This window comes from Phaseolus vulgaris, chromosome 7, assembly GCF_000499845.2.
Source record: "Phaseolus vulgaris cultivar G19833 chromosome 7, P. vulgaris v2.0, whole genome shotgun sequence".
Lineage (NCBI taxonomy): Eukaryota > Viridiplantae > Streptophyta > Magnoliopsida > Fabales > Fabaceae > Phaseolus > Phaseolus vulgaris.
In genome coordinates, this window is record NC_023753.2 from 34,689,559 (window position 1) to 34,716,278 (window position 26,720).

The window sequence follows — 26,720 nt, forward strand, 5'->3', positions numbered from 1 at the left end:
GAATCATGATTTTCATTTTACTCTTTGCTATGCTGTCTTAGAGTTTTCAATCATAATTTCCAGCTAGTCGGAAAATATCGTCGTAAATATTACTGAGTTTTAATTGTACTTTGTATTACTTTGACTACCTTCACTTGGTGAAATAAGAATTTGTCGTTATTGTTACATGATGATAGAACTTAAATTATAATCAGATTAAGTGTGCGCGCAGCGCTGGTGAAGAGAGGGGAATTACATTCAAATCTAGAATATTCGTAAGTGTATGTAAGCAGTAGTTGGGGTAAAAAGTACTTTGCTGTTTCGCAAGTAGCCTCACTTCATCTCATATAGCATTACATGGCTCACAACACTTCACGTATTTTTTTTTTGGAAACAAGAAACTAGAGCTAAGTGCTACCAATAGTACATTATTAGGGGTCCTAATCTGGAAAAACCGCTCAGTCTGTGAGCAAAAAAGAAAGAAAAGCTAAATAAAATAATGACTTCGTCATTTTATACATGCTACTGGCCAACCCACTATGGGATGAGTAATACTGATTTGTCTGCAGTTTCTTCCCCTCTCTTAAAAGTGTTACTGTTAGAAATCAATTCCGGCTGTTCTATATTTGATTTCAATCCTCGTGATTTTGCCGAACTAGACTCCTTTTCTGTCTTCTCTTTGGTCTTAGCCAACTTGCTAGCCGGGAAATGTAGTCTAGCCATCAGAGGACGGGGTGCTCGTGTTTCCCTGTCAAATCCCCGCACGCAGACATAACCTGCAAAACATTTTCAGATAGGTTCTGTTATATGTATACCTGCTTTTCTATTCAGTTATGACATGGTTCTCTCAATTAGAATAGAATGGTTCGTAATAATTTATTTCCTTTTTTTCTCTAATTAACAATATGCTTCCATATGTTATATTAATACCAATTTTGAATGCTGATGCTCGTCCAAATAGACTTTTAGTAACACTTTCAATTTCTTGAAGTGTGAGCATATACATAATGCTTACATGCTTGCAAAATTAACCTAAAAGCTATAGATGATGTAAGGTGGTCTGTTATGGTGGCATCCATAGTGTTTTTAACAAATGAAGTGGTAGAAGTGCGTTTATTTAGTCCTTCGATCCTGTAGTCTATAAAGTTTAAATTAGTGATGTTAATCACACCAATAAGAACTAGCTAAAGTAGGATATTCAATTAACAAAGCAGGATTACATTCAGAATTAAATCATACCTCTCCAAAAGCATTGTTGAATTTCTTGAGTTGTTAAACCTGATTGGCAGAAATCATATATTCAACTTCATTGTTTGATGTATAGTCATTAAATCGTAATATATTACTATGAATTCTAAAGTCTTTACCTTTAAATATTGTTGGCACGGAGGTTCCAAAATATACTGTTCGTCTATTTAGGTTCCAGATCCAACTTCGGGGCACACTAATTGGGTTAAGACTGGACTCATGGTCAGAAAATACCTGTTTCAAATTATACGATTTAGTACTAGCTTATATTTCAATAAATAAGTACAAGAGGAAAATAGAGTTAGCAATCCAAAAATTGCACATTCCAAAAATTACACGTTTTTTTACCTCATTGACTTGGAAATAGGTGCCATTTAGTGGAAAACTTCCCCGCATAGCTGTTCGACATGGTATCTGTTCATATTTATCATGAACTAAAGTCAGTCTATTATCATGCTTGAATTCTATGCATATGTATTCCCTCCCCAGCCCTAAATAATGCATACGAATTATTATGCTAATATGGTTAAAATAATGATTTTGATAAGCATTAGTACCAGGAGTGTCCCTCTAACTATCTGTGAATTAGATTCTCTGAAACTGTTGCATGAAAAACATTCCTTCTCATGACAGAGTTGGCCATATTCTTCTTGGGAGCTACATTTGCTTTCTGGTGGCTGTATAGAATTTGCTGTTTCACCTGATGTAATAGTTTATTTGAGAAAATGAGTTAGGAAACGCCAGAAATCTGAAAGAAAACATGTATTTTAAAATTTGGAGCAGACAAATGCTAGCAGAGCATCTAAATTCATCTGAAAGGAGGCAAGGTAGTGAAATTGCTATTTGTCTACCTGGAGTCCATATAGCAAGAAGGTATTTGCCTGGATCATCAGGCTCTCGTGTGTCCCACTGTAATGCATAATAGTTAATAAAAGATGGGACATGCAGGACAAAACATAGCTTTGATTAACAGATGCAACAATAACTAACCCCTTGCAGAAGAGGATGAGTATCTGGGAGTTCATAACTGTAAAAGTAAACACAATCAGTATATATTGTTAGAATTGACTGCTGTAGCAGGGTTGTTGTGATGCATGCTAAACTCTAGATCTATTATATGCAAGATACTTATTTCCCATCATATAATATTGCTGGATTATAATTCTGGACATGTAATTACTGATTGCTGGTCTTGCATTTGAGGTAATTATTATGCAATTTCGTCTGTGCATTCAATGTGATGCAATTGGAGATGAGTTTGTTATTTTACTTACACACAGTGCTCTGTTCGTAAACGGCTCACATTCTTTAGCTTGGGCATAGGAATTGAAGCAGCTTCTGGATTCAAAGCAATCAATGCCTTTGACATTTCACCTTCTTGAAGTTCCATCTTTTGTTGCATGTAATTTTGTAAATTCAGAGTGAACTCTTCTATGTTAAGCTTGATTGTAGGAATTTCACATGAATCCTCATAGAAAGCATCCTCTATATCAGTTTGTGATACTAGGGAGCATTCTGGTTCTGGAGTTGTTGGCTCTTCAATGATAGGGTGACAAATATTTATTTCAGACTTTGATTCCAATGGCTTGCTCACTTCGGTTAGCTGAATTTCTTCTTGGGTTGTGTTCTCTGGGGGAGGCAAGTGCAACTGACTGATGATTTTAGATGGATTCTGGTTAATCACACGATTTGCAGCTGTGCTAACTATACTCTTCTGCTCTGGTCCAGGCAGTGCAAGCCTTGCACTGCATACAATATTGTTTATTTGTAATTGATCTATCATAACTTGCAATGCATGGATATTACTGGGTTCTGTGCGTCATTGAGATAATTTCTAACTGTTATTTAAGTAAATATTTCTTAATTAAACAATTGTAAAAAGGATAGAATGCAAAGGTACTTTCATTTAATGAGTTAGTCTGTATATTGCTACATATAATACTTCCAGTGCCTTCTAGAGTACTAAAGCTTGTAAAGATTTTTAGTATTACATATACATACCTTGCAAATGCACTTGCAAAATGTCTACATTCTCCTCTCATTGGGCATGCATTACAATTTGGTTTGCTTTTTGTACAAAAGACCTGCATTCATTGTAGTTTTCGTCTTTATCATAATGGATTTTGGTATGTACGGTGAGTCTCTTGAGAAAATGCAATATACCTTTCCAAATGTAATCATCTGGTAATGTAGCTCATATCTGCAATATATTGCAAAATAACATACAATAAGCAAAAACGAAGAATCAATATCTATGCCCTTGCTAAACTTGCAGGAACAGAAAATGTATTTGTATATTATTTTGCTACAGTAATTTGAAATAAAATCTTTACAGTGTTTTTTGATCTAGCTTGCACAGTCGAGGCCAGAGGTATTTTTGTATTGATTCCAACACTGGGTACCTACATAAGGCAATGATGTTAGTTTTCTTATCAACAGAACTAGCGTGTCATCATTTATGTAGTACTCACAATTCTAGGAGATGCAACTGTAGTGATTCAGGCAGTGGCTGCAGAGGGACCCACCCCAGTCGTACTGCTATACGTCCAACATTTGTGTCTACCTGTTATATGCCAATAATTTATCAGATTTATTTCATATTCCTGTAATTGCACAATACTTCTTTCAACTTACCGGGAAGGCAAGGTGGTGCAGTGTTAAAAGCCGCACACACTCCACACTTTTCAATCCCAATCCTTTTACACTGAGCAAGTATTCTCTGTATGTATAAATCAATTTTATTATGATTATATTGCCTTACAGGAAAAAAGTAACATCACTTGTGTGTGTTTTACTAGTGAATTGAGAGAGTTCTGGATGTTGGTTTCTCCAACCAGAGTCAGGAAATGCTCACACTTTATTGTGTGAGAAATAGTACTTCATTAGGTAGTTTAATTAACCACTGGACTTACTTTGCTTTGTCAGGTGGAACGTCTCTCAGCCATTCAAGGTCAATGCTTCCATGTTCATCAACCAGTCGATTCAGGAAACTCTGCATAGTGTAAGCAGCATTCATAGGTTGTCTGTCTCAAGAAAGTTATAAGTAGGATTTCGAGGGATTTGTTTCTACCTGAATACGTTCTGCAAGCCTGTTGTTCATACCCCGTTCTTTGATGGTATTGGCAATTTCACCGACATCTACACATCTCACAGCTTCCCAATCCAAAGAATCCATGGTGTTTTCTGTCTTCTCTCTTTTCCCAGCCTTAGCTTGTGCTTCTATTCTTAAAATATCCCAGTTAAAATCATCCTTTTTATCTTTTCCTTGTTCCTTGCTCTTTACTTTTATTGGGGCAGAACTTATCTCATTGGTTCCATTCCTTGTCGCACTTTTGTGCTTGCCAAGATCTGATCCCCTTTCTTTCTGCATAATATCTTGAGTTTGTCCAGGGCTGTTGAAATTGAAAAAGCTTTGCTGCTGGTGATTGCTTTGTTCCTGATGGACTTGAGACTCGATAGTTTGAGAAAGAGTAATTGCAACTTCGCCAGCAGGTTCTGTTGTTTGAAAACTAGATCTGTTCTTGTCATTTTCATTATTTTTCTTTAAGAAGTCATGTGTTGATGATTTGGTTTTGAAAGGATCAAAGCAGTCATGGGACACGTTGATGGATGCTTCTGAAGAGCCTTGAGTAACACTTGATTTTTGCAAGCTTTCTATTGGATTGTCATGCTCCATACATAAAGGTTGATCATATGCATCTCTGAAGTTCTCATTTGATTTGCTTTTATGATTGTTATCTTCATAAAACTTGGTTGAACTAACCATTTCGAGGAGTTTACTGAAAGAAGTGTTACTATCAAAATGATTGTACTTTGCTGTGTTGGACAGAACTTCTACTTCTGAGTTGCTATCAGAGCATGATCCTATTTTCTCAGGATTTTGATCATTTGAAAAATCTCCAGAAATTTGAGATGAAATGACAGAGCCTTGGGATGAAACTATGTCAATTAACTCTTTCCTATCACCATCATAACATGATTTTTCTTCTCTTTCCTCAATTGTGGAACAACATAGTCTACTCTCCATTGGACTACAGTGTTCCTTAATATTTTGTTGAGATGATACTGACAATCTGGAGTTTGATTCATCTGACAAGCTAATTACACTGCTGGTAGTTCCACAGGAATCATTGCTGTTGATGGCTTCTTTTTCTCCAGAATGCTCAACTATATCTACTGTCAAAGAACTCTGGTCATAAACAGATTGATTCAATAATTTTACGTTCCATTCAGTGCCCTCATCTGGTTCAACTACATGCACTTGTGGTTCTTCTACCAGCCTTGTGTCTTCTGCCTGTTGTGCTTTGCACATGCTGCCTGAATTTTTGGGAAATCGAGCAGCAAGAGACATAAATGCAGAGCTGCCAACAGAGAATAGAAAATGTTACTGTGGCCTGACATCAAATTTATAAATTTACCAAAATTAAGCTTGAAGAGCTTATACCTGGAAAGATGGTCAGAGACATTCTGGGTGAGGAAAACTCCAACCACTGAATCCACAACTGATCCTTTCCATCGAGAAAATCGTCTGTCTCCTGTTGATTATGATACATATTAGTGTATGAAGAAACTCTTATAATATGAAGTTGTTGATTGTTCATGGTCTGTAGAGATTTTCTGCATAGTCTTCTTTCAAGATAAAATTGCAATTATTTTATTTCCTTCAAAGCTGTAACATCTTGAGAGTGTGGTTTCATTACGCTATTTCATTAAGTGCTATATATCTTAGTCAAATTAGATCAAGTCATTGAGATTTATGTATACTACACTTGAACAAATATTTCAGATATTTATTTCACATTGCACTATAATGAAACAGCAGGTACTGTCTTTGATCATTTGTTACATATAAGAGATGTTGAATATAAGAATAAATGAGATATGGTTGCTATTATACCTGTCTTACTTTTACAACTTTCTTTCCTTTAATCAATTCCTGGAAAACCCCCAGTATATGATCACCAAAGTTTAGGTACTTTAAATTTTTTAATCAGAGATAAACTCATCCATCATTCTTTTTATATTATCACTGACCTAGGTAGTTCACATATAATCATTTCTTAACTCATGGTTGTGGTGGTCTGGGATGACTGTTCTTGTTATAGTTGTTGGAGGTAGGGTTTACCATCCTAATCACATTCATGAGAAGTAGGTAGACAGATAATGTTTACTATTTTAAGATGTTGTTTTGTCTTGCATCTTCGTTTTCTCATTTCTTTCACTTCATTGATCACATGTAAGTTTGTGCCTTGCTAGGAGTTTCAAAGGTGAATAATGTCAAACATGATACCTTGTACAAGATGCATTCGTGCAATAAATGAGTCTGCTCGTCCTCGGAACACATTTCGCTCTTCTTCCCACCATTTGGCCTTGTCTTCATCTGTTCCGTCAATTCCAGGACTGTTTATATCAAGCAACAAAAGCTTCCACACTCTATCAGTCTCATCATCAAGGTCAACCTTTGGTCGTAGATGCTGTTTCTTTATCTGAAAGGGCACAATGGCTCCATCTACACGGAGAAGGCTGTTTTTCTGTTTATACAGAACAAGTGCATTCTGCTCATGAATTGAGAGGTCTCTGGCTTCTGTGTCTATGTTTAGTCGTCTAAACTGCAATGCTAATGCATCAACATAGTTCATGGTTTTCCACAGTACTTCTGAAGCAACATCTGCAGTGCAAAAAATTTCATGGTGGAATTATTTGTCCTTTCCGATGTATAATGTTATTAACGCAAAAATAAGGATTCAGTTCAAACCTGATGACTTCCCCACTGCCATAGAGTAATTTCCCAAAGTAAAATTATGGTGCTGTAGCATCCCGTTTGTGCTAGAATGTGCTGAACTGGATAGGACCTTTTTCTTTCTATTCCGCTTCTTTTTTGGAAGTGTTGTAGGTGTCTCGGCGACTAAAGCACCAGTGCATGTTTGAGGTCTTTTTGCATCCCCACATGTTTCTCTGCCAGAGATCTCTACTTGTTTTGTAGTATAATTTGGTTCAGTATCACAGTTCCTAATTCTGGTTGGAGAACCAGAATCACAATTAGAGGTTTTAGACCTTTCTGCCATCCTTTTCAAAGACAAGATAAACTCGTCAAATGTTGGAGTATCATCAATGAATTTTTCAGTAAATTCACTAATGACTGGGACTCCTATTGTATTATATCCAGATCCATAAATACAGCAGCTAGAGCTTGATGCATAAGGATGTCCTAGAGCATCTTCCTGAGGGTATGTCTGTTGGAGTTCTTTTGTTGCAGTCACAGATGTGATGTCTGTGGCAGAAGTTTTCTCCTTTTCAGTTCTCATTTTCTTCTGTACGTTTGGAAACTGAGGGCAAAAGCTAGCCTGGTATGATGACAATTCATTATAGTGTGCACCAGTCAGATTCATGTTGCTGTCATCTGCATGACTAAAGCTACCAGAACATTTCCTCTTTGTACCAACCATTTGTAACCTTATGGTTGAACTTTGACTATTACAGATATTTCCATCCTGAGTAGTTGCCTGACCTTTGTTTTTGTTCCCTACAGAGTTGGCATTCAGCTTTTCCCCAAGGTGGGTGTATTTTAAAATAGACGAACTAGGGTCTTGTGTTCTCTCAGACGATGGAATGCAATTAGTTGAAGTTGCATTCATCCAAGTGTCTTGATTATAGGTGAGACCTACTTTTGTTTCATCTAACGCCATATTTTCCTTTCCAAAGGGCGAATCTAAATTTTTTATAGAGTTTTTCCATGACATATTGTTAGATTTATGTATCACTGTTTCAGTCAGATTCAATTCTTTTTTCCTCACATTCTTCCTCTTGCTGGTCAGGTTTTCTTTTGTCTTTGTCCCAGGGAGATTGATTTTTGAGGATGGACCTGGGGCTTGTGCGTCCTTAGGTGGTGTCATGTCTTCATTTAATGTCTGCTTTGTGGAAGTGTTAAAATCATAAGCAAGGCTTACATTCATTTCACTGCCTGGATGTCCGCTTAGATTCTCTTTGACTGCATAACTTTTTTCTCTTGCTCTTTCATCAAAATTTATGGACTGTGTGCATGATGTTTGGGCAGATGCAGACATCTTTTCTCTGGTCAATTCTCCTGGTACTTCTATTGGAGGAGCAGATGTCTTCACTCCTTTCTTTCTCACATACTTCCTCTTAGCAGTTGGGTTTTCCTCTGGCTTTGTCCCAGATCTTTTTTTTCTTGAAGATGTATTGGCTTGTGTTTCTTCTGGTAATGACATGTAACTGTATGGTGTCAGCTTCATGGCAGTGTTTAGATCATACGCAAAGCCTACATTAGTATCCTGCATGACTAGACCAATTTCACTGCCTGGAATGACAATAGGATTCTCTTGGATTGCATGACTTTGATCTCTTGTTCTCAAATAAAATTTTACAGACCCTGCATATGACATTTGGGCTGACTCAGGCACATTTTCTGTAGTCATTTCTCCAGTCACTTCTGTTGGAGAAGTCTCATTCACCTTTTTCCTTCTTGTATTCTTCTTGACAGCTGAGTTTTCTTCTGGTTCTGTCACGGAGCCTTTTCTTCCTGAAGATGTATTTAGGGCACTTGAGTCTTCTGCTAATGACATGCAATCGTTTGATGGCTGCATAATGGAAGTGTTAAGATAGTTTTGTAGGCCTGCATTCATTTCCTGACTGACTACACCAATCTCACTACCAGGATGTACTGTTGCATTCTCTTTGACTGCACAACTTTGATCTCTTGCCCTGCCATCAAAATTTATGGACTCTGTACATGGCATTTGGGTATATTGGGGCATCTCTTTAGTCATTTCGGCTGCAGGAGCTGAAGTCACGTTCACTCCTTTCCTTTTCACATACTTCCTCTTGGGAGCTGGCTTTTCCTCTGGCTTTGTTCCCCAGCCTTTTCTTCCCAAAGGAAATATATTCAGGGCTTGTGTGTCTTCTGGTAGTGATGTGTAACTGTTTGACGCCTGCTTCACAGAAGTGTCTAGATCGTCTGCAAGGCCTACATTCACACCATTTCCTTTTCCCAATAGTGCAATTGTGTTTTCTATGGCAGCAGAACTTTCATCTCTAGTTCCCATGTCAAAATTTATGGCTCTTTTACAAGACATTTTGGCAGTTCCAGACATTTCTTTTGTCAATTCTCTAGTCACTTCCATTGGAGGAATAGAAGTCTTGCTCAGGGCATTCTTTCTCACATATTTCCTCTTCACAGTTGGGTTTTCTTTTGATTTAACAGGCTTTGGGGTAACAGGCTTCGGAGTTCTTTTGGGTTTGCCTTCTTTGATGACCTTGGGACGGTGCTTTCTTCTCCTCGGTTTTTGTTGTGGTGTTTTATTAAGATCGGTATCAAGATTGCTTCCCATATCTTGGTTTTGATTCTCTTTGAATGGTGAAGAAATAGCACCAAATTCAATGGCAGGGTCACAGAGTTCTTTGCTGCTCGGCAGGACATTACTGTCAAGCTTACTGGCATGGCCAGTTCTCTCTTCCCCTCCTGGATCATTTTCTTCCATATTGATTTGCATTGATGCTATTTGTCTGTTTTCTTTGTTGGCATTGTCAAGTGTAAATGGGGTATCCTGTGAAGTTGTGTTGCTACAGCAAGCAATGTATGTTTCTGTCCCAAAAGAGAGTATGCAAAGTGTAAGAGCAATGTGATCCTAGATAGATCAAGTAATAAAAGGAAATTAAAGCAGAAACTTATAAGAAAATGGTGGGTGTTATGCTTGCTGTGCAGGTTTTATGAACGTTACAAGGCAAACATAGTTTCAAGGAGAAAAGTGCATGCAATCAACTTCGCATTCATACTCTCCTCATTTCAATACTAAAATGGACTTTAATATAGTATGCGTAACATCCCAGTCTAATTTACCGGCTATACCCTCACTCTAGCTGTGGCTCATTTTTTTATTGCTCTACGTCATCATCAGTGTTCGGCTTGGTACGATCATTATTGGTGCACCGTTCCAGAGAGACATGGAGGGAAAATCTTATAAAGCTATCACACGAAGAGTAGCAAGAACAAAAAATAGGACTTACCCTGAGGGTCTCGCATATTGTCAAGGATGACTGAAGGAACAAATGGATTTTTCAATCCTTCATTATTCCCTTGTGTCACACTAGAGTTCCTCGATTCAGCCTCAACTGCGAACAAATGTTCACAAAACCCGAGTTTGCTGAAGCTGGAGGCAGCATCCGAAGCTGTATGTTCACAAGTTTTGCCACAGTCACCTGCGACGTTTGACCCAACATCCGACCTACACAATTTCTCTTGGCCAATTAAAAATTCAACACATGCAACTGCTCCATTTGCATGATAACCCATTTGGTTAATCTCCCCAGGTGTGTAGATCGGCACTGGTTTTAGAGGAACAGGCTTAATAGGAGTGGCAGGGACCAAAGGAACCTCAACTTCTGGCTCCTTTCTACCCATCTCCCCAACCTCCATTCACTTCTCTTCAATGAAAAACGTCAAGGAAAAGATAAAAGAATTAAATTGCTGCCTGGGACTATCTCAGGGTGCTCTCAGAAGCTCAGTTTCCCCATAAAGGTCACAACTTTATTCAATCACGATCTTTTCCTCACTAGAAGGAGCACTTCTACGGTTGAACCTAATTAAAAAGTATATAGAATGTGAAATAAATGTAATAAATTCGTGAAACTGAATAACAAAATCAGAGATACAGTTTCCAGTTGATGCAATAAAGCAACATTGACAAAGGTAGGTTTGTAATACCTTGTCGGCGAGTAATCGGTGGGTGATGAAGCATGTGACTACTAGGTAATTGCAGAAGGGATCGAATAATTTATTTCTGCCCAATTATTTCAAAAAAAATCCAAAACTTCTAGACTATGGAAAACCACAAAGCAGAAGCAAAATACTGGCTTGTTGATTATTCTCTTTGGAATCTCCGTTTCTGGCTCTGCATGACCGCAGTTTCTTCCATGCGGCAAACCAAAAGGAAATTAAAACAAGTTCATGGGGAAGTTAGTTACACAGAGTCAATGCTGGAGATCTAGATATCTCATGTATGTGAGGGTAAGTGCTAAGTTGTGAGTTCTGACGGAGTGAGCAGGGAGAGAGAGAAGGAACACAAAATTCTATATGGCTCAATGTGCATTCCGAGCTAGGTTAATTTCACTTCTATCTTGCACTCGGTTGAAGAAATCAACATTTAAAGGAAATGGAATAAATATATTTTAATTTTCACTTTCATATTTATCTCCTTCATCATTCATAAAGTGAAAGAAGATGATCAACTAGGGCGAATAAAGAATAATGTTATTCATATATAAATGTTTGATGCATCAACTTTATTTTAAAATTTAATCTCAATATACCTTTTTTATATAAATACTATTCATTTGAAAATATTTTTACAAAAAAATCGCATTTTAAAACTTAAGCATCATATATTCTTAAGAGAAAAATAATATATTGAAATAAAACAAAACAATAAAAAAACATTATAAAAAAAAAACAAATCAAAGTTCGTGTGCATTAATAAAATCTACATTCAAACTCATAAACTGTATTCATTGCTAGAGAAATCTCGGGAGATATACAAGGTAGTAAACCATGGCAAAGTAAAGTAAAACAAAATATGAAATCATTGTTGAAAATAACGTCTAATTTCAACCTATCAAACATATTTATTATCTTTATGAAAAACATGAACATCATTAAAATTAATAGCTTTAATCATAGTTGGACAACAATTACAATAATTTTAATGGACATGAAGTAACATTAACATTCATGCAAATCTAAGAGAATAAGTCTTGAATTCATACATTATTTTATGCATATAAAATAAGTATATAAATTTATTTAAATTTAATTTTAATATATTATTATCATTTAAGAATAGATGAATAATTTCATTAAACTTTTAAAATCGCTTTAAATTTCTACCTTTGCCCACAATTTTAAAAAATATGATTTTTCTAGTCATCAAACACATTTTATCTAATAATATTTTTAGTTTTATTAAAATTAAAAAAAATGATTTTATTTATTTTTAAAAAGTTTTCTTGAACTTTTGTTTTTATTTTTTCTTTCTTATGATATGTAAAATGAATAGATAAATATTCGGTTAAATATAATAAGTATTAAGATATTTTACTTTTAGTTTAATAAAAAAGTTAAATTTTTACACAAATTATTTTTATTAATTTCGTTTACAACTTCATTAATGATCGAGATAATTTATTAATGCTCGAGATAATTGAACATATAATATTTGATCTATAATAATTACATGTATTTATTAAAGGAAAAAACTATCTTTGTAATTAACTTTAAAGAATCCTTTATTTTTTTTTATAAATTTAAAATCCTTAATCATTTATTCAAAATTAATAACATTTAATGTTAACTCTTTTCTTTAATAAACACATAATATATTCAACTATCTTTACAAACAAGTTCAAACAACATTAATAAAATTAAAGTTTTCTTATTAAAATTATAATTCTATTTTTTTATACTCAAAACAATACGTGACGGTATATATTTATGATATTGAAGTCATAATATATGTCAATAAATATTTTAATTATCAATTTTAAAATCTAAAATAATTGGTAATTAATCTATAAATTTTATTAATAAAAAATTATTTTATATTAATAATTTTTTAATCTTTAAAATAATATCAAATTTAGTGACTATATTCATTAATTATTTTTTGTCTTTAATTTATATTTAATGATTATATTGAAGTGAACTAACACACATGTTGTAAATTATTTTCAATCAATATTTTCTATTCCTAACAAATGTTCCAATGGTTATGACATAATTAATGTTATACCTAGGATTTTAACTTATGCTTATAATTATGCTTTTATTAAACAACCTTCATTACTTGAAGTGAAACAATATATACCTCAACGAGAATTGGAAGAAATTTGGTGGTGGCCATAATGTTATTTGTTGTTACACAAGTAGTAGGGATTTTGGAATAGCAAAAAATATTTTAGGTGCTTCAAATACATTATCAACAGATTAATAATAGAATCTTCACTGTAGTAAATCTTTATGGATCAACAACAAAATTAAAATTCTAAAGCCTTTTATTATTACTTACAGGTTAAGGAAAGCAGATAATATTATTCAAGTTGATCAAATATGGAGCACACATTAGTCATAACAAGAAAGCCATGTAAAGGAATTTTTGGGAATTCAAGTGCTGAAAACATAGTTACTTTTGTGAAATTTACAAAAGCATATTCAACTTCTGAAGCTAAACTTCTGGATGGTATTCATATTATTGATACCACTATTTAAAAAGGTTGAATAGCTCTTTAGGTGAAGATGATTTTTTGCTTACTCTGAAATTTTTACTCATAGTTCTCTTGTTCCTTAGAAGTTCAAGAGCTAAGAACATGTGTTGAACTTTTGAATGTTGTTCAGAATATTATCACTATTAAAAAAGGTTGAAGAGCTCTTAGATGAAGACAAATTGTAATCTTCCATATTTTGGTTTGGTCTTCCAATTTTTTGTATTTTTTAATTGTATTAAAAATGTTGCATATGGCTTATACAGGTTGTAGTACTAATCTAGTTCGGATTGCAACCTAAATAATGATTCTTTCCTTATGATTACAAAAAAGGTGCTACAGTCACTTATCTTCACTGAAGGTAACTCCACGAACATGTTAGGAATTTTTGCTATATATTCACATATTAATTTTATACTTACCATTTTCAATGTTTATGGTAATTGGAAAATTGAAATTGAAAATATTATGTAGTTGTTTAGATGGGAGTCCACAAGCTTACTATTTTTTGAAAAGGGATTTGGAGCATTAAGAGATGGTGGTTGCATTTCAGCATTTTTGGTGGTGTCCCTCTGTACAACCTGCCAAATCTTTATCACCTAAGAAAACAAAGATTTTTTATTTTTTTACGTTAAGCATTGTAAAAACAAAGCAAATTGCCTTTTCAGGAACAATAACAGAGCACAGTTTAATCAAGGTCTTTCTTAGTCAATAGATCTTGTTTCTCATCATGAATACAACATTTCTCTAACTTTGTACTACCAAATGTTGTGATGGTCCACCATTTACTGGTGATGTGAAAGCATTGAATCCAGTATGTTTAGCAAAATCCAAAGGACTTTGCTACATAATTAATGCCTGTTTAACCTCCAGGATGGAAATGAAAAGCAAGATATTGAGCCTAAAGTGCAACATGAGACATCAAATTGATTCCAATAGGCCATCATTCCCAACATTACTGGTGGTGATGGTAAGATAAGCCAAGGATCTTTCACCATGCCATGCTCTTTTCAAAACAAAAAGAGAAATGTCAAAAAGAGATGGCCACTAAAAAGAAAGCCATGATCCAAGATAGGGGACCCCAAGAACCAATTTACATCAAAGTGGTTAGTAGCATTGGCAAGAAGAGGCCCTTATTATACTCCTAATAAACATAAGGCAATATTCTCCATGGAACAAGTTTACGATACTCTGCCCATATCTCTCTATATTTCTCTGCACAACGAGCTTCATCCCTACTCTCTCTCCAGATCAACAGAATAAGAAGATAAACAGGATAGAAGTATGGAATTGGTGAACTGCAAAAATGAGTCAAATACAAAGGTTTGACACTAATTTCTTTTAGAAAAATAACAAATATCCATGACTTTATGTCAACATAATAAAGCAAGTAGTTAAGGAGATCACCTTATCCCACAAGGTAAACTAAAGGAGAGAGCAAGCATCAAATCTCCTAGGTAATTACAGTGCCTAGCAACACCCCTTCAACATAATAATAAGAAGAATAAAAATAAGAAAGATTGGTGACTTCAATAAGAAAAAGAATAAGGATATGAACGTTGCTCTAGCCAGCGAACGTTGTCACAAATTATGAACTAGATGAAGAGTTTAAAAAATAAACCACACATGCGTATAAATCCCATAAAAAAATATGACAATCATCTTTTCTTTTTACCTCATAGCATCTGAATTTGTAATAGATTCATGATCATATCTTACAATGTTTTAAAGCATCTTTAAATTATTTTTAGGATTGGTTTTCCTATTTCCTAAGTTTTCATATTTCTTTATATTCATTGATATGTTTCCTTTTTTCATTAGAATTAAGAGTGTAGTCACTAGTGTTTGTATGAACAAGGCCAGTGCTTATGTATGTGTCACATTGTAAAACATCATATTGAATATCAGTTTCAGAGAGTTACTCTATTCTCTGCTTTCCCCCTATATCTAAAATTCTATAATTTCAACATAAATGAAATCTTACCAATAACCAGACGCTAGTAGCTTGCCTCCAACAACTTTTGGAGGCTTACCCCAAATAGGAGCCTTTGGATTCTTTTTGAATACGTGTTTTTGCTTGTTTGCTCCTCGAAATACCATATATCTGCACAGTTATATTGCACAAATTACAGTTTATAAGGTTTACTGATAGAAGTGTATGTCACTTCAGGAGTGTATGCATTACAGAAGTCACTTTTACATATTTCAAGTTACCCGATCAAGAAGACAAAGCAATTAGCTACTATGGCAGCCGTTGTTAACTCCACACTGTTCCTCAATAGCCACCACCCCTAACAGCAATTGCAGATTGTCAACACACAGGTAAACTATGTTTGAAGCGTGCATCTGAAGCACGTACATACCTTTGTTGGTCACTATCAAGTCTTGACCAAGCTCACACATACACACGCACAAAAGAAAATAAACTATATGGATTCAGCATATGAGAAATTTAACTTGCTGAAATATGAAAAACATGGATTAGCAAGACAGAAAGAGAGTCTCTTGGAAAATGATTTGGAAAGTCCCCTCATTTAATAGAAATCTAAAATGTCAGACAGAAACCAAAGCAAACTAAAAGGAAGACATAAATAACACACATTTCGTATTTATCAATTGTAATGGTAAATTATGCACACATTAAAGAAATTATAAGTCAGGAGCTGCTATCTGAAAAAGAAACATTATTCTAAGAGGAATACAAATTCAAATTCTCCCTCGGTCCATTTCTAGGCCTTTGGGCATTACTTTCCAACTTGTTTTCTTCTAGTTCAGTAGGTTATCTTCTTCAACTGAATTTGTCACCGATAAGTAATACAACAAGTATTTAGTTAAGAGTAAGATCAAATCAACCTACCAAAATCCAATAAACAAAGAAAAAAATCTGATAGTGGATGAAAAGCCCAGCCCAATTTTCAAACAAGGACACCACAGAACCTCCTTCCATGCCCATGCAAAAGATCAGAAGGCCATTGTGGATGGAAAATTTGATCAATTAGGCTTTTTCTATTTTAAATATTGCTCTTGTTTGTGTTTTATGGATCATATTTGTGTACGTTGTCGATCCTCCAACTGTTGGGTTTCAGTCCTCATAAGGACCCTCAGCTTGTAATAATGGACAAGAATAACATTTGTAAGAATTTTCTATCCTTTAGACTTAGTCTGATACAAACCCTTTTCACCTACGTAGTAGTGACTGACCATCTAACAAAATCACTTTCAAGTTAATCCACAATGAAGATGACAAACAGAATGGAGTATTCAATGTCAACACAAGAGCTCCAAAAACACTTTTGAGAGGTGAAACTAAATTCATGGATAGAGAAGTTCAGTTTACAACTGTGTGTATGTATGACTATGAACGAAAAGGTAACATCTCCCACGCTTACACAAACAAATTGGAAGTTCAAACTTTTCTATTTCTCATCCAAAATCACAAGTATGACAAATACCTGTATGCTGAAAGTGAAAGGTATCCACACTAAATCTCCAAAGACCAACATGAAGCCCAATCTCTCTGCAATTATGTCCCAGCTGCAAAAGATAAGACAAAGATAAGGTTAGAAAGGGGATTTGGATCATATGTGATTGATCAAGTGGATGTCCTGATCATAATTTACTGAAAAATCCAGGAGGAATGTTGTTCAGTTAAATCTTTGCAAATTTTTAAATGAAAAATTATGTATATACTGTGCTGAACCTAGATCCTAGGTTTTCATAAATTGTTCTATCCCCATAGTTGGTTTATTATGGTAAACTTTTCCATAAAAAGTTTTAAATTATCTTATGCATAAGCTAATTTATAAAAGTTATCTCATATTAGCTTGCTTCTCTACAAGATGGTTTTTAACTCATGCATAAGTTAATTTTAGTGTATAAAGCTTTTTTTTCATTTTTCCTTCTTTTTTGTTATTCCAAAAATGCTTATGAAGAAGCTAACCCAAATAGGCCCATTGTATTTTGGACACGGTACTTATAAGTTATACTTGTATACTTCTCCACCCAGGTGCTTGCACTTCCAATGTCACCATGCCCCCTCCAACAATATTAAAATAAAACAAAAGAGCACAATAACCTACTACTTTCAAGCCAACTTGTTGATATTTTTGTTCATTTGAAAAGTATATTATAAGTTAATTTTAACACATTTAAATTGCATAAAAAAAAAATTTCAAACTAATTTGAAATTTATATGGATCAAAATATGGATCAATGCACAGGTAGATTTTATTAAAAATTCATCGTTTGAAAGTTTGTCATTGGTGTAAGAATTTTAATTTACAACAAAGTGAATGAGAATCATCATCTCAAAACTTAGCATAACAAGTAATCCATGATGAAATTTATAGAACCCAAGTCTTCCAATGGAACAAATGTAACTCACGTGGATGTCATGTATTCTTCATGTACAAAATAGTCCAGGATGTATAGCTGAAACAAAATGGCAGAAATTCACATGTCAAGCACACAATATAATACATTTTCATTTTACAACAGACATGCAAGTTTTCGAGATTACTGCACAGAATAGCTGGTAGAGAATCATTGACTGGCTCAAAGTACCATCTTGAATGCTCTTCATAAGAATAGATAAATTGATAAGTAGCCACCCCATCATTCCAGCTCTAACAAAGAAAAATCTGCAATTTGATAATCCATTAAATTATAACAAAATGCCAGATTGATTTCAGTCATCATTCCCACCTCGTTAGATATGACAATGTAATCTTATTTGCAAAATTCAGTTGACATGCATGTGAAATATATGTAGAAATGACATGAAAAAAATATAAAAATATGCTACCTAAGAAAATAAAGACAAGGATACTATCCTAAATTTAGCCAAATGATGCAATATAAAACAAACATTTGAAAGAAAAAAAAAATTAAAATTTGGCCATGAGAGTAGGGTGCAGGAGGTGCAAATAACTTCAAGAATTATTATTCATGTCTTAAGATCTATTTTAAAACTGTTTGTCTCTAGTTATTGTTACATCGATATCTCACTTTTTGTAGGCTAAAATTACAACACAATACAAACATCTCTTATCCATGCTTGCTCTATTATATGATTAGTAGTATAGTGCCAGTATAATAATTCCAATTTGATTCTTTAAAACACACATATATGCTTTCTACTTTTTTTAAGATCCAGTCTGTTAACAGTGTTAAAAAAATAGGATGTCTAAACATGAGGCAAGTAGGTTGTCAATGTCAATAAACCTTGCAGGGAAAACTGAGTCAAGTTTCACAGGGAAAAGAAGAGAACAATCTACAGATCATATAACCACAGTTTGGTATTCAGAATAATCATGAAGGTATTCCAAATGAGATACAACTTTCATTGGCAGGTTGGGGCAAGATGTATCATTCATGGTAAGTTTATAAATCACAACTGAAACAGTCAAGTTAAATGAGAAAAAGAAAATACATCTTTCAGTGGCAGAGATGGGGAATGAAAATATATTTTTAACATGGCTTAAATTAAAAACAGTCATGTGAAATAAGAACAAGCAAGAAATTTGGGAAAATCACATACTTGAGGTCAATACCCATGAAGTGAGGATTTAGTTGTATTCCAAACCACCTATTTAAATAAAAAGAAAACAAACATCATCAAGATTAATCATAGAAAAGTAATTCCTTCTGGGGAGCAAAGTTGACTGCGTTACTAATTACATGCCAGTACTTAACATACACAGAAAGATAAAACATAGAAAATGCAAACAGACAGCATTTTGCCACTATATACAAACACACAACTACTTACATATTAAATAGGCCTTAAATTAAATATGTTATCTAACACTTAATATAACCTCTTGAAGACCATAATATTTTGTAGTGGTGCCTAGGGTCAGGGAAATGCAATAGAAGAGAATATTGGTCATAGAGTAACCCACTGCATATGCACATTCCTTCTGCCATCTCCCTGTTGTTTAAGCAGTTGAAAAGTAATATATGATGCTTCCAACATCAAAATTATGGCCCCACTTTTTAATTCCCACGAGTTAAAGCAATCCTAGTTTAGAACATACCAATCATGTATCAGGTTCCCACTGATATGAGGTTTTAGAGATGAGCCTTTACTTTGTGACTTGCAACCAAAAAAATACAGTACCAGGGTCACCTGCCATTTATATGCAAAAGATCAACAAAACTGACAACCAAAAGGGAATAAAATTATCATGCCATGCTGAATAGTAAGAACATCATAAATGATAATTCAAATAAACCATCTTATGTCAAAATTGTAAGGGAATAACCAAACCGTAGGTAGAAGAGATTGAACACTAACTGTAGGAAGAAGGTATTGATGTCCAAATATTGGTCATATAATTTAATTTTTCATCAATTAAGTTTAAAAATGGATCAAATGGGATAGTTCAATCAACCAGGTAAAGGAATGTCAAAGAAAACTTCAGACAAACGATTTGAAAAGACCACACTCTAACTGGTTTTACTAAAAACTTGGTAATAGAGCCCGATGGAGTAAGTGCCCAACTCCACCCAATAGGATAATACTACATTGTTGATTGATTTCAAAATGGGATATGTTCATATTTTCATTTCTAGTATATCTGTAGGATGAAGTTGAAAACTAATATATTTATACCAAATTGGTATTTACAAATGAGCCCCAGTATTGGTGAAGCAATGGCCTCTACAACAGGATCAGTGCATGTAACCTATTGAAGAAAAATAGAAAACCTTAAAGACGAAAAACAAACAAATTAATGTTCAACCTATACTAGTTTAGCGTCAAAACGTAAGATTCAAATCAGCAGTAAGTTGTGAACAAAATATAATCTCGGGAAGAGACATTAACCCAAAGAATGCATGTCATTTAAAGTATTTCAATAGACAAAGATGACAGGCAATAAATTAGACAAAACTACATGCAAGTTCAGTTTTACAGATGCTTTTGGGTGTTATCTAATCAAAATTAGAGTTTCAACTCGATAATACAAGTACTAAAAGTTCGCAGTAACGTCAACATACATTACTGATAAGAAAATTCAATTCTGATTGGATAAAAATACCAAAAACACTTATGAAACTGCATGCATGTAGGTTCAGTCCAATAAATTATCAGATGCCAAACTTTGACACTCCAAATATCAACTCTAAGCTCACATACAAGAAAACTAAAGAGAAACGTTGTGGACAGCAGCTCAAGTCCTCTGTCTGATATGGCCTGCAAGAATTACCAGAAAAGCACATTAAACATCTTAACCTTAATCTTCATGAAAGAAGCTGAACAATCTAATCTATCTTACATTTCACGAGTTCACACAAATGCGTCTAATAAAACTAGACAAAACAGACAAATTCAGGGAACACATACAGTGGGAGACACAAAACCCATCTTGGCACCGATCCCAAGAAAAGCAACCAACAGAAGAAGCGAGAGCAGACCTGAGAAAATGAAATCATAGTTAAAACCCCCCAACACATTTTTTCTTATTTAGATATAAAAAGACGACCACATTGTCGTTAACATGCATATATTATAACTGACCGTTGCAGCGATAGTGAAGACGAGTTGCATCCGGTAGAGCAACCCCAGGAACAAGTTTTCCAGGGAGAATGGATCCAGCAATGGCCAAGTAACTGAAGAACCCCGCGAGCAAAGGAACCTGACCCAGATTATAAAAGGGGTAAAAGATTGTAAATTGATCATAATTTTCGTATAATCGGCGAATTCGAAGAGACTGGGGTTGAGTATTGAAGACTAACGGAGTTCCAAGATGGCATGAGAGCGTGTAGGAGAAAACCCAGATCCACGTGCGACTCCATCACTTCCGAGTGAGTTCAAAATTGAGACTTTTCAATAAAAGTTCGAGGCTTTAGATTATGCTATGTTGCTACTTAAAAACACACTCAGCCGCAGATGAAAAGTGACAGAACATAGCGATCTACACCCAAGTCCTGAGTCCAACCATGTTCTGTTTAAAATTAAAAATTTCGTTTTTCCTTGGCCTCTTTAATCAACAGCACTTTTTAATATTTCTGGTAACAACACTCTTCACGTAGATTTTTCAAGCGGCTTTTATATGCTTGTACTACCCTAGTGTGTATTACAGGTGCATCAATGGAATATTCTATGCAACTGGATCCTTACTGAATTTTCTCATGATTATATATGATGTAGTGAAAATGTTGTGTTTATCCTTCTTTTTCTTAAACACTAAATAGGTGTGATGATATTAAAATTTGTGTATAATATGATAATGTGGAACTTTAGTATGAAAGATCTTTTTTATTATCATGTGATAATGTGATAAGTGCCAGTATATGTTTGTGTTTTTTTTTTTTTTGTTGCTTATTGCAATTTGTTTTATTTTTTTTTCTATGTAGCAAAAACGGATAAAGATATGGACAATGACACGATACAGATATGGACACAAAGATACGTATAATCTCTAAAATGTATGATACGGGACAAATATATATGTATATATGTATTATATAATTTTGAATTATATAAATTAAAAATAAATATTTATGTACAAAAGTATGTTTCAAATCCTTTTGGGAGCAGGAAGATATTTTTGATGACGGATTGAAAAGAATTTGTTCCTTATTTTTATAATCATAATAAAAATTTATACAATAAATTTGAGTTTTTAAAAAATTATTGTATTTATATCTTTTAAAATTGTGTTATAGAATCGTGTTAGAATTTTTAAAAATTCAACAAATATTTTTTGAATGGAACAATTTACTAATAAATGTCCTACGAGTGTCGACACCGATACGTGTGTCCTTTAAGAGAAGTGTTTGAACCTCATAATTTTTTTTACACGTATGACACCTACAAGGAGTATATACAAGTTAAATATCGAATTTAAATTAGGTTTTTTCTTCCTGCACTTCCTTAATTACAAGTTGCTCCCCTATAATAAAAGGAAAAAGTGAAAAAAAAATGCTATTGAGTCATGTTGTAATTCCTATCCTAAGTCTTTTCCATTATCATTTATTTGTGTTGTAGTAAATTTTGTACTTCATCTTTGTTATTATTGAACGTGTTATTGTTGTTATTAGACGTCTCATAGTTACACGTTCTATTGGTGTTGTTGGCAAAGAATCAAAGCAATGCATATGAGTATTTTTCTTTTTTTAACTTTTCAAATCTGTTTTTTTAAGTAATTTTCAATCAAATTACACAAACATTCATAAATAACAGGAATATAATTTTAGGATTGTAAATTCCTACGTAACACATACCTACGTCCGCACAAGACAACCTGTAATTATTATTGCTATACATATGTGACTTATTTCAGCCAAATATGCTTTGAATTTACAAACTCAAAACATTCAAAGAGGTTAATGTTGGTAAATTTCTTTATTCATCAATTTGTTTATTTAGGTAATTATTTTTTCTTTCAAGATTAGGATATCAATGGTATTTGAATATTTTTATATTATGTTTATAACGATAGATACATAAATGAACTTATATCATATGCATATAATATCTACCAAAGTGTTTACATAACTAAAGTATTTAAAAAATCTCCAAAAGAACATCTACATCAGTATATATATATATATATATATATATATATATATAACTTTATATTTTCATCCAAAAATTACTTTCAGACTTGTAATGTCATATTTTCAATTACGAAACATAATCATAGCAGACAATTTCATTAAAAAAATACAAGAAGAATACATTATTATGAATTTGAAATATACATAGATAAGTTAATTATGATTCAAATACAACAATTCAAAACAAATTTACTCGTGACTTGTTATTTAAATGAATTAAATAAGTAATTAAATTAATAATAAATAATAAAATAGTAATTAGGTTAAGGAAAAACAAATTTCCTGCTAATAAGATTATTTGATGACTATAACAAGATTTATATCTATATAAACCACTAAGACTTAAAAATAGTTTCCTTCCTAATAAATATGTTTGTTATTTTACCCTAAATCTATCAAGTAAGATAGATAGTAGAATAGTGAATAAAAAGAGTGAAATCTTATATTGCTATTAATCTAATTTGATATTATAGCATTGAAGAATAATCTCTGATCATAAAGAGAAAGGGTCGGAATTATTCATCTAATTGAATTTCTAGATGACCAAAGGATAATATTTGAAAAATATACACATATTTTATCTTATACAGGTGAGAATTAATGTCATTTTAAGATATTTTTTAGTTTTATATACTATACAATTATATTTAAAATAGTTAAATTTTTATATCATGTTTTACATCTAATATATTTCTTGGTGTAGTATTACCTAACACAATTTTAAAAAACACTTTTTTTTATAAAGAACCTTCCATAAGTTAACTTTGAAGCAAAATATATATATAATAGTGGTAAAAACTCTTCATTAATTTTTTTACCACCTTTTGTTAATCCAAGTGTTTTTAGAGTGCTTAGACCATCAATAAATTAATGGAATGAAAATTTCAATCTATTTAAATTATGTATAACAAAAATTAATAGACTCAATAATGTTAAGAATTGAAAATATATTTATGACGCTCAAGTGAATAAATAAACAAGGAAATAATAAATAAAAATTTATAAATAATAAGATATTAAGTTAAAATAATTTTTTTATATACTTTGATATAAAATAATTAAAAATAATTAAAAAAAGTTAATAAAATATTTTTTAAATCTAAAAATAGAATTTTAAAAAAAAAACTTATATAAAATCTAAACGTTTAATTTTTAAATAGAATTTAGAGTACCTTTTAAAATGTGATTAATTTGTTTTGTTATATTTTTTTTTATTGTATGCCTTATTTTATGAATAATGTATTGCATTCTTTTTTTTTTTTGGTAAAATGCAAATGTTTTTGCTAAATAATATATTGCATTCTTTGAGGCGTTTTTATTTATTCTTTTTATTTTATCTTAAGAGATAATAATATGTGATAAATAGTAACGTAACCAAAATTAATCAACAAGCAGGTTTGCCCGAGTGGTTAAGGGGGAAGACTTAAGATCTTCTGCACATAAGTGCGCGTGGGTTCGAACCCCACAGCCTGCATTTTTTTTTAATTTCAACTTTTTAATTTTATTTTTATTTATCTCTTTCTTTCTTCTTTTTAACATTCCAATTTTTTTGAGTTTTTATATCAAGTAAGGATTAGCATTAATAATATAAAGATTAATTTATTAATTAGGAGAAGTCAAATTATAGAAATCACTTATGTTATGACTTTAACCTACAAAGTCAATAAAGTTGACTTTGGTCCACTCTTTGAAATAGTGGACTAAAATAGATTAAGAGTTTTAATCTTGACTTATACATCTTAAAAAACCCATAATTATTAAAAAAATATAGGACCATCAAAATCACAAGATGGAATCTATGTACAAAGATTTTAAAAGTTGACTTTTAGTAAACGATTTGACTGTGAACTAAAATTAAAGAATAAGAACTATGATTAATTTGTCAAACTAATTAAAGTTTAAAAGATCTCTAACACTTGGTTTCAGTAAAATTAATTTATTAAAAACTAAATAAGACACTTAATTAAGAGTTTACCCTTAATAAAACCAAGTAAAAGAAGATTAAAAACTAAGATGTGTTATTCTTGATGACATATGGTGCATGCCAAAATGACAACAAATCATTGGGGGACCCTAAAAGACTTGGAATCATTATTAGGACACTCATGGACTTAGAAGAACACCAAAAACTTCAAAGGACTAACAAAACACTAAAATATATAATTGATTTTGGACTGAAAAATGGATCTAACTTTCGGGACTTAGGTCGTGAGATTGTGCAATTATTTTTAGAATTTTGTATATTTTCTAAAAAGTTCAAAGTGTTGTGAGGATATAGTTTATTTATTTAGTTATGTATTTTTGAAGTTTAGTGATTATTTTATTTTTGAAATTCTAGTGAGTATTTTATCTAAAAATATGCTCAATAAAGAGTAAAAGAAAAGTAGAATCACTAGAAAATAATTTTTATAAATTTAATTATGACATTCTCTTTTGTAAAGATATTAATTTCTGACCAAACCTTTCAAATTTGGGAGTTTTTCTTATTATGAGAATCGAAGGCCGAAGACGATTTTTTTTAATTGAATTATAATTATCCGTAGAGAATTAACTACTATAATTATTTTTATACAAAAGTTAAAGATGTTAGAGTTAATTAGGCACTGAAATCAAGTTAAAAAGATCTTTATGGAATTTGATGAATTTTTTTATTGCATTGGTTACTCCTGGTAACATTTAATAAAAGAGTAATTACATTTTTATATGATACTAAGATCATTTAAAATCTATTATAATGAAAGTTATTAAACTTATCATATAATTATTTTATTAAATTAATTATGATAGTTAAAAACAATAAAGTTAAATGAGGAAGTGACTTGTCTGAATACTATCATTGTTTTACAAGAATTAATGTGCAATCCTAAGTGCGTTATGAGATTACTTAACTATTTTTCCATGAAAATACGATGTTGTAGGAAAGCATAAGTATAGTTAAATTTTCTTTTATTCTTCTCCTAACATTAAATGAGTGTGAATTTTGTGCCATTAAAGTCCAATGTTTTCAACAGTGAATGTTGGTGAAAGGGAGTTATGTTTAGTTAATGAAGAGGTGTTTCTTAGTGGAGGAAGGAGTTTGCTTGACAGAAGTTGTCATCATTCTTATTTGTTATTTATTATTTGTTGTGACAAAAATCATTTTGTGCTAGTACTTTATAAATAACCAACAAATTATTACCAATTTCTTTTATTTTTTTATCAAATTTATTTACTATCCTGAATAATTCATATTTTTATATTAATTTTTCATTCTCAATTTTTAACATCCTAATTTATTTTGTTTAATTTTAAATATTATATTTCTGTTTATGTTTTATAATACTTCAATAACCTTACTTTTTTTCCATTTTTTTCTCGAATATAATAGAAGGAAGTTTACCCTGTTTTATACATAAAAAAAATTAAATTGTATCTTTAAAAATAACTATAAAAATCTTTTCAGTAGACTCATTTAGTGTTATGAATTTAATAATTTTCTATATTTAAAAATTCAAATTGAAAATATTTATACGTAATTACCTTAAATAAAAAAAAACTTTATAAATATTTTTATTTATTTTAATACTTGTTTAAATTAAAGTTTATCGAAAACACTCCCATAAAAAATGTGAAAGTATGACTAAAATAATATTCGTCATCTTCTAAAAAATAACAAA

The 26,720-nt window shown here is 32.3% G+C and overlaps 2 protein-coding genes and 1 non-coding gene across 4 annotated transcripts; 1 reads left to right on the forward strand and 2 right to left on the reverse strand.

Annotated features, from left to right (window-relative positions):
• Positions 1-214: 214 nt before the first annotated feature.
• Positions 215-11,479, reverse strand: LOC137830294 (protein ROS1A-like). Of its 2 annotated transcripts, XM_068637554.1 has the most exons (20): positions 10,949-11,479; positions 10,252-10,823; positions 6,983-9,829; positions 6,518-6,895; positions 5,672-5,762; positions 4,298-5,588; positions 4,140-4,219; positions 3,862-3,946; positions 3,699-3,790; positions 3,561-3,629; positions 3,391-3,427; positions 3,229-3,311; positions 2,502-2,972; positions 2,218-2,254; positions 2,079-2,136; positions 1,785-1,927; positions 1,576-1,641; positions 1,347-1,461; positions 1,219-1,257; positions 215-755 (listed from the first exon to the last, which is right to left on the reverse strand). In XM_068637554.1, exons 2-20 carry the CDS (start codon positions 10,658-10,660, stop codon positions 517-519), a joined length of 6,630 nt encoding a protein of 2,209 aa, XP_068493655.1. In that variant the 5' UTR covers positions 10,661-10,823; positions 10,949-11,479; the 3' UTR covers positions 215-516. The 2 variants fall into 2 exon arrangements, with proteins under 2 accessions (XP_068493655.1, XP_068493656.1); XM_068637555.1 differs by lacking the exons at positions 215-755; positions 1,219-1,257; positions 1,347-1,461; ... (2 more) ...; positions 2,079-2,136; positions 2,218-2,254 and having other exon boundaries at positions 2,911-3,039.
• A 2,913-nt stretch (positions 11,480-14,392) lies between these two features.
• On the reverse strand, positions 14,393-21,664 carry LOC137830295 (delta(14)-sterol reductase). The gene is made up of 13 exons (XM_068637556.1): positions 21,238-21,664; positions 21,020-21,137; positions 20,846-20,916; positions 20,639-20,695; positions 19,536-19,627; positions 19,037-19,084; positions 18,017-18,137; positions 17,882-17,928; positions 16,950-17,031; positions 15,712-15,788; positions 15,482-15,601; positions 14,905-14,979; positions 14,393-14,795 (listed from the first exon to the last, which is right to left on the reverse strand). The coding sequence occupies exons 1-13, from the start codon at positions 21,295-21,297 to the stop codon at positions 14,642-14,644; spliced, it is 1,122 nt and encodes a 373-aa protein (XP_068493657.1). The 5' UTR covers positions 21,298-21,664; the 3' UTR covers positions 14,393-14,641.
• Positions 21,665-24,455: 2,791 nt separating this feature from the next.
• Positions 24,456-24,538, forward strand: TRNAL-UAA (transfer RNA leucine (anticodon UAA)). Its single transcript has one exon. It is a non-coding gene; the product is annotated as a tRNA-Leu (tRNA).
• The last annotated feature ends 2,182 nt before the right edge of the window (positions 24,539-26,720 follow it).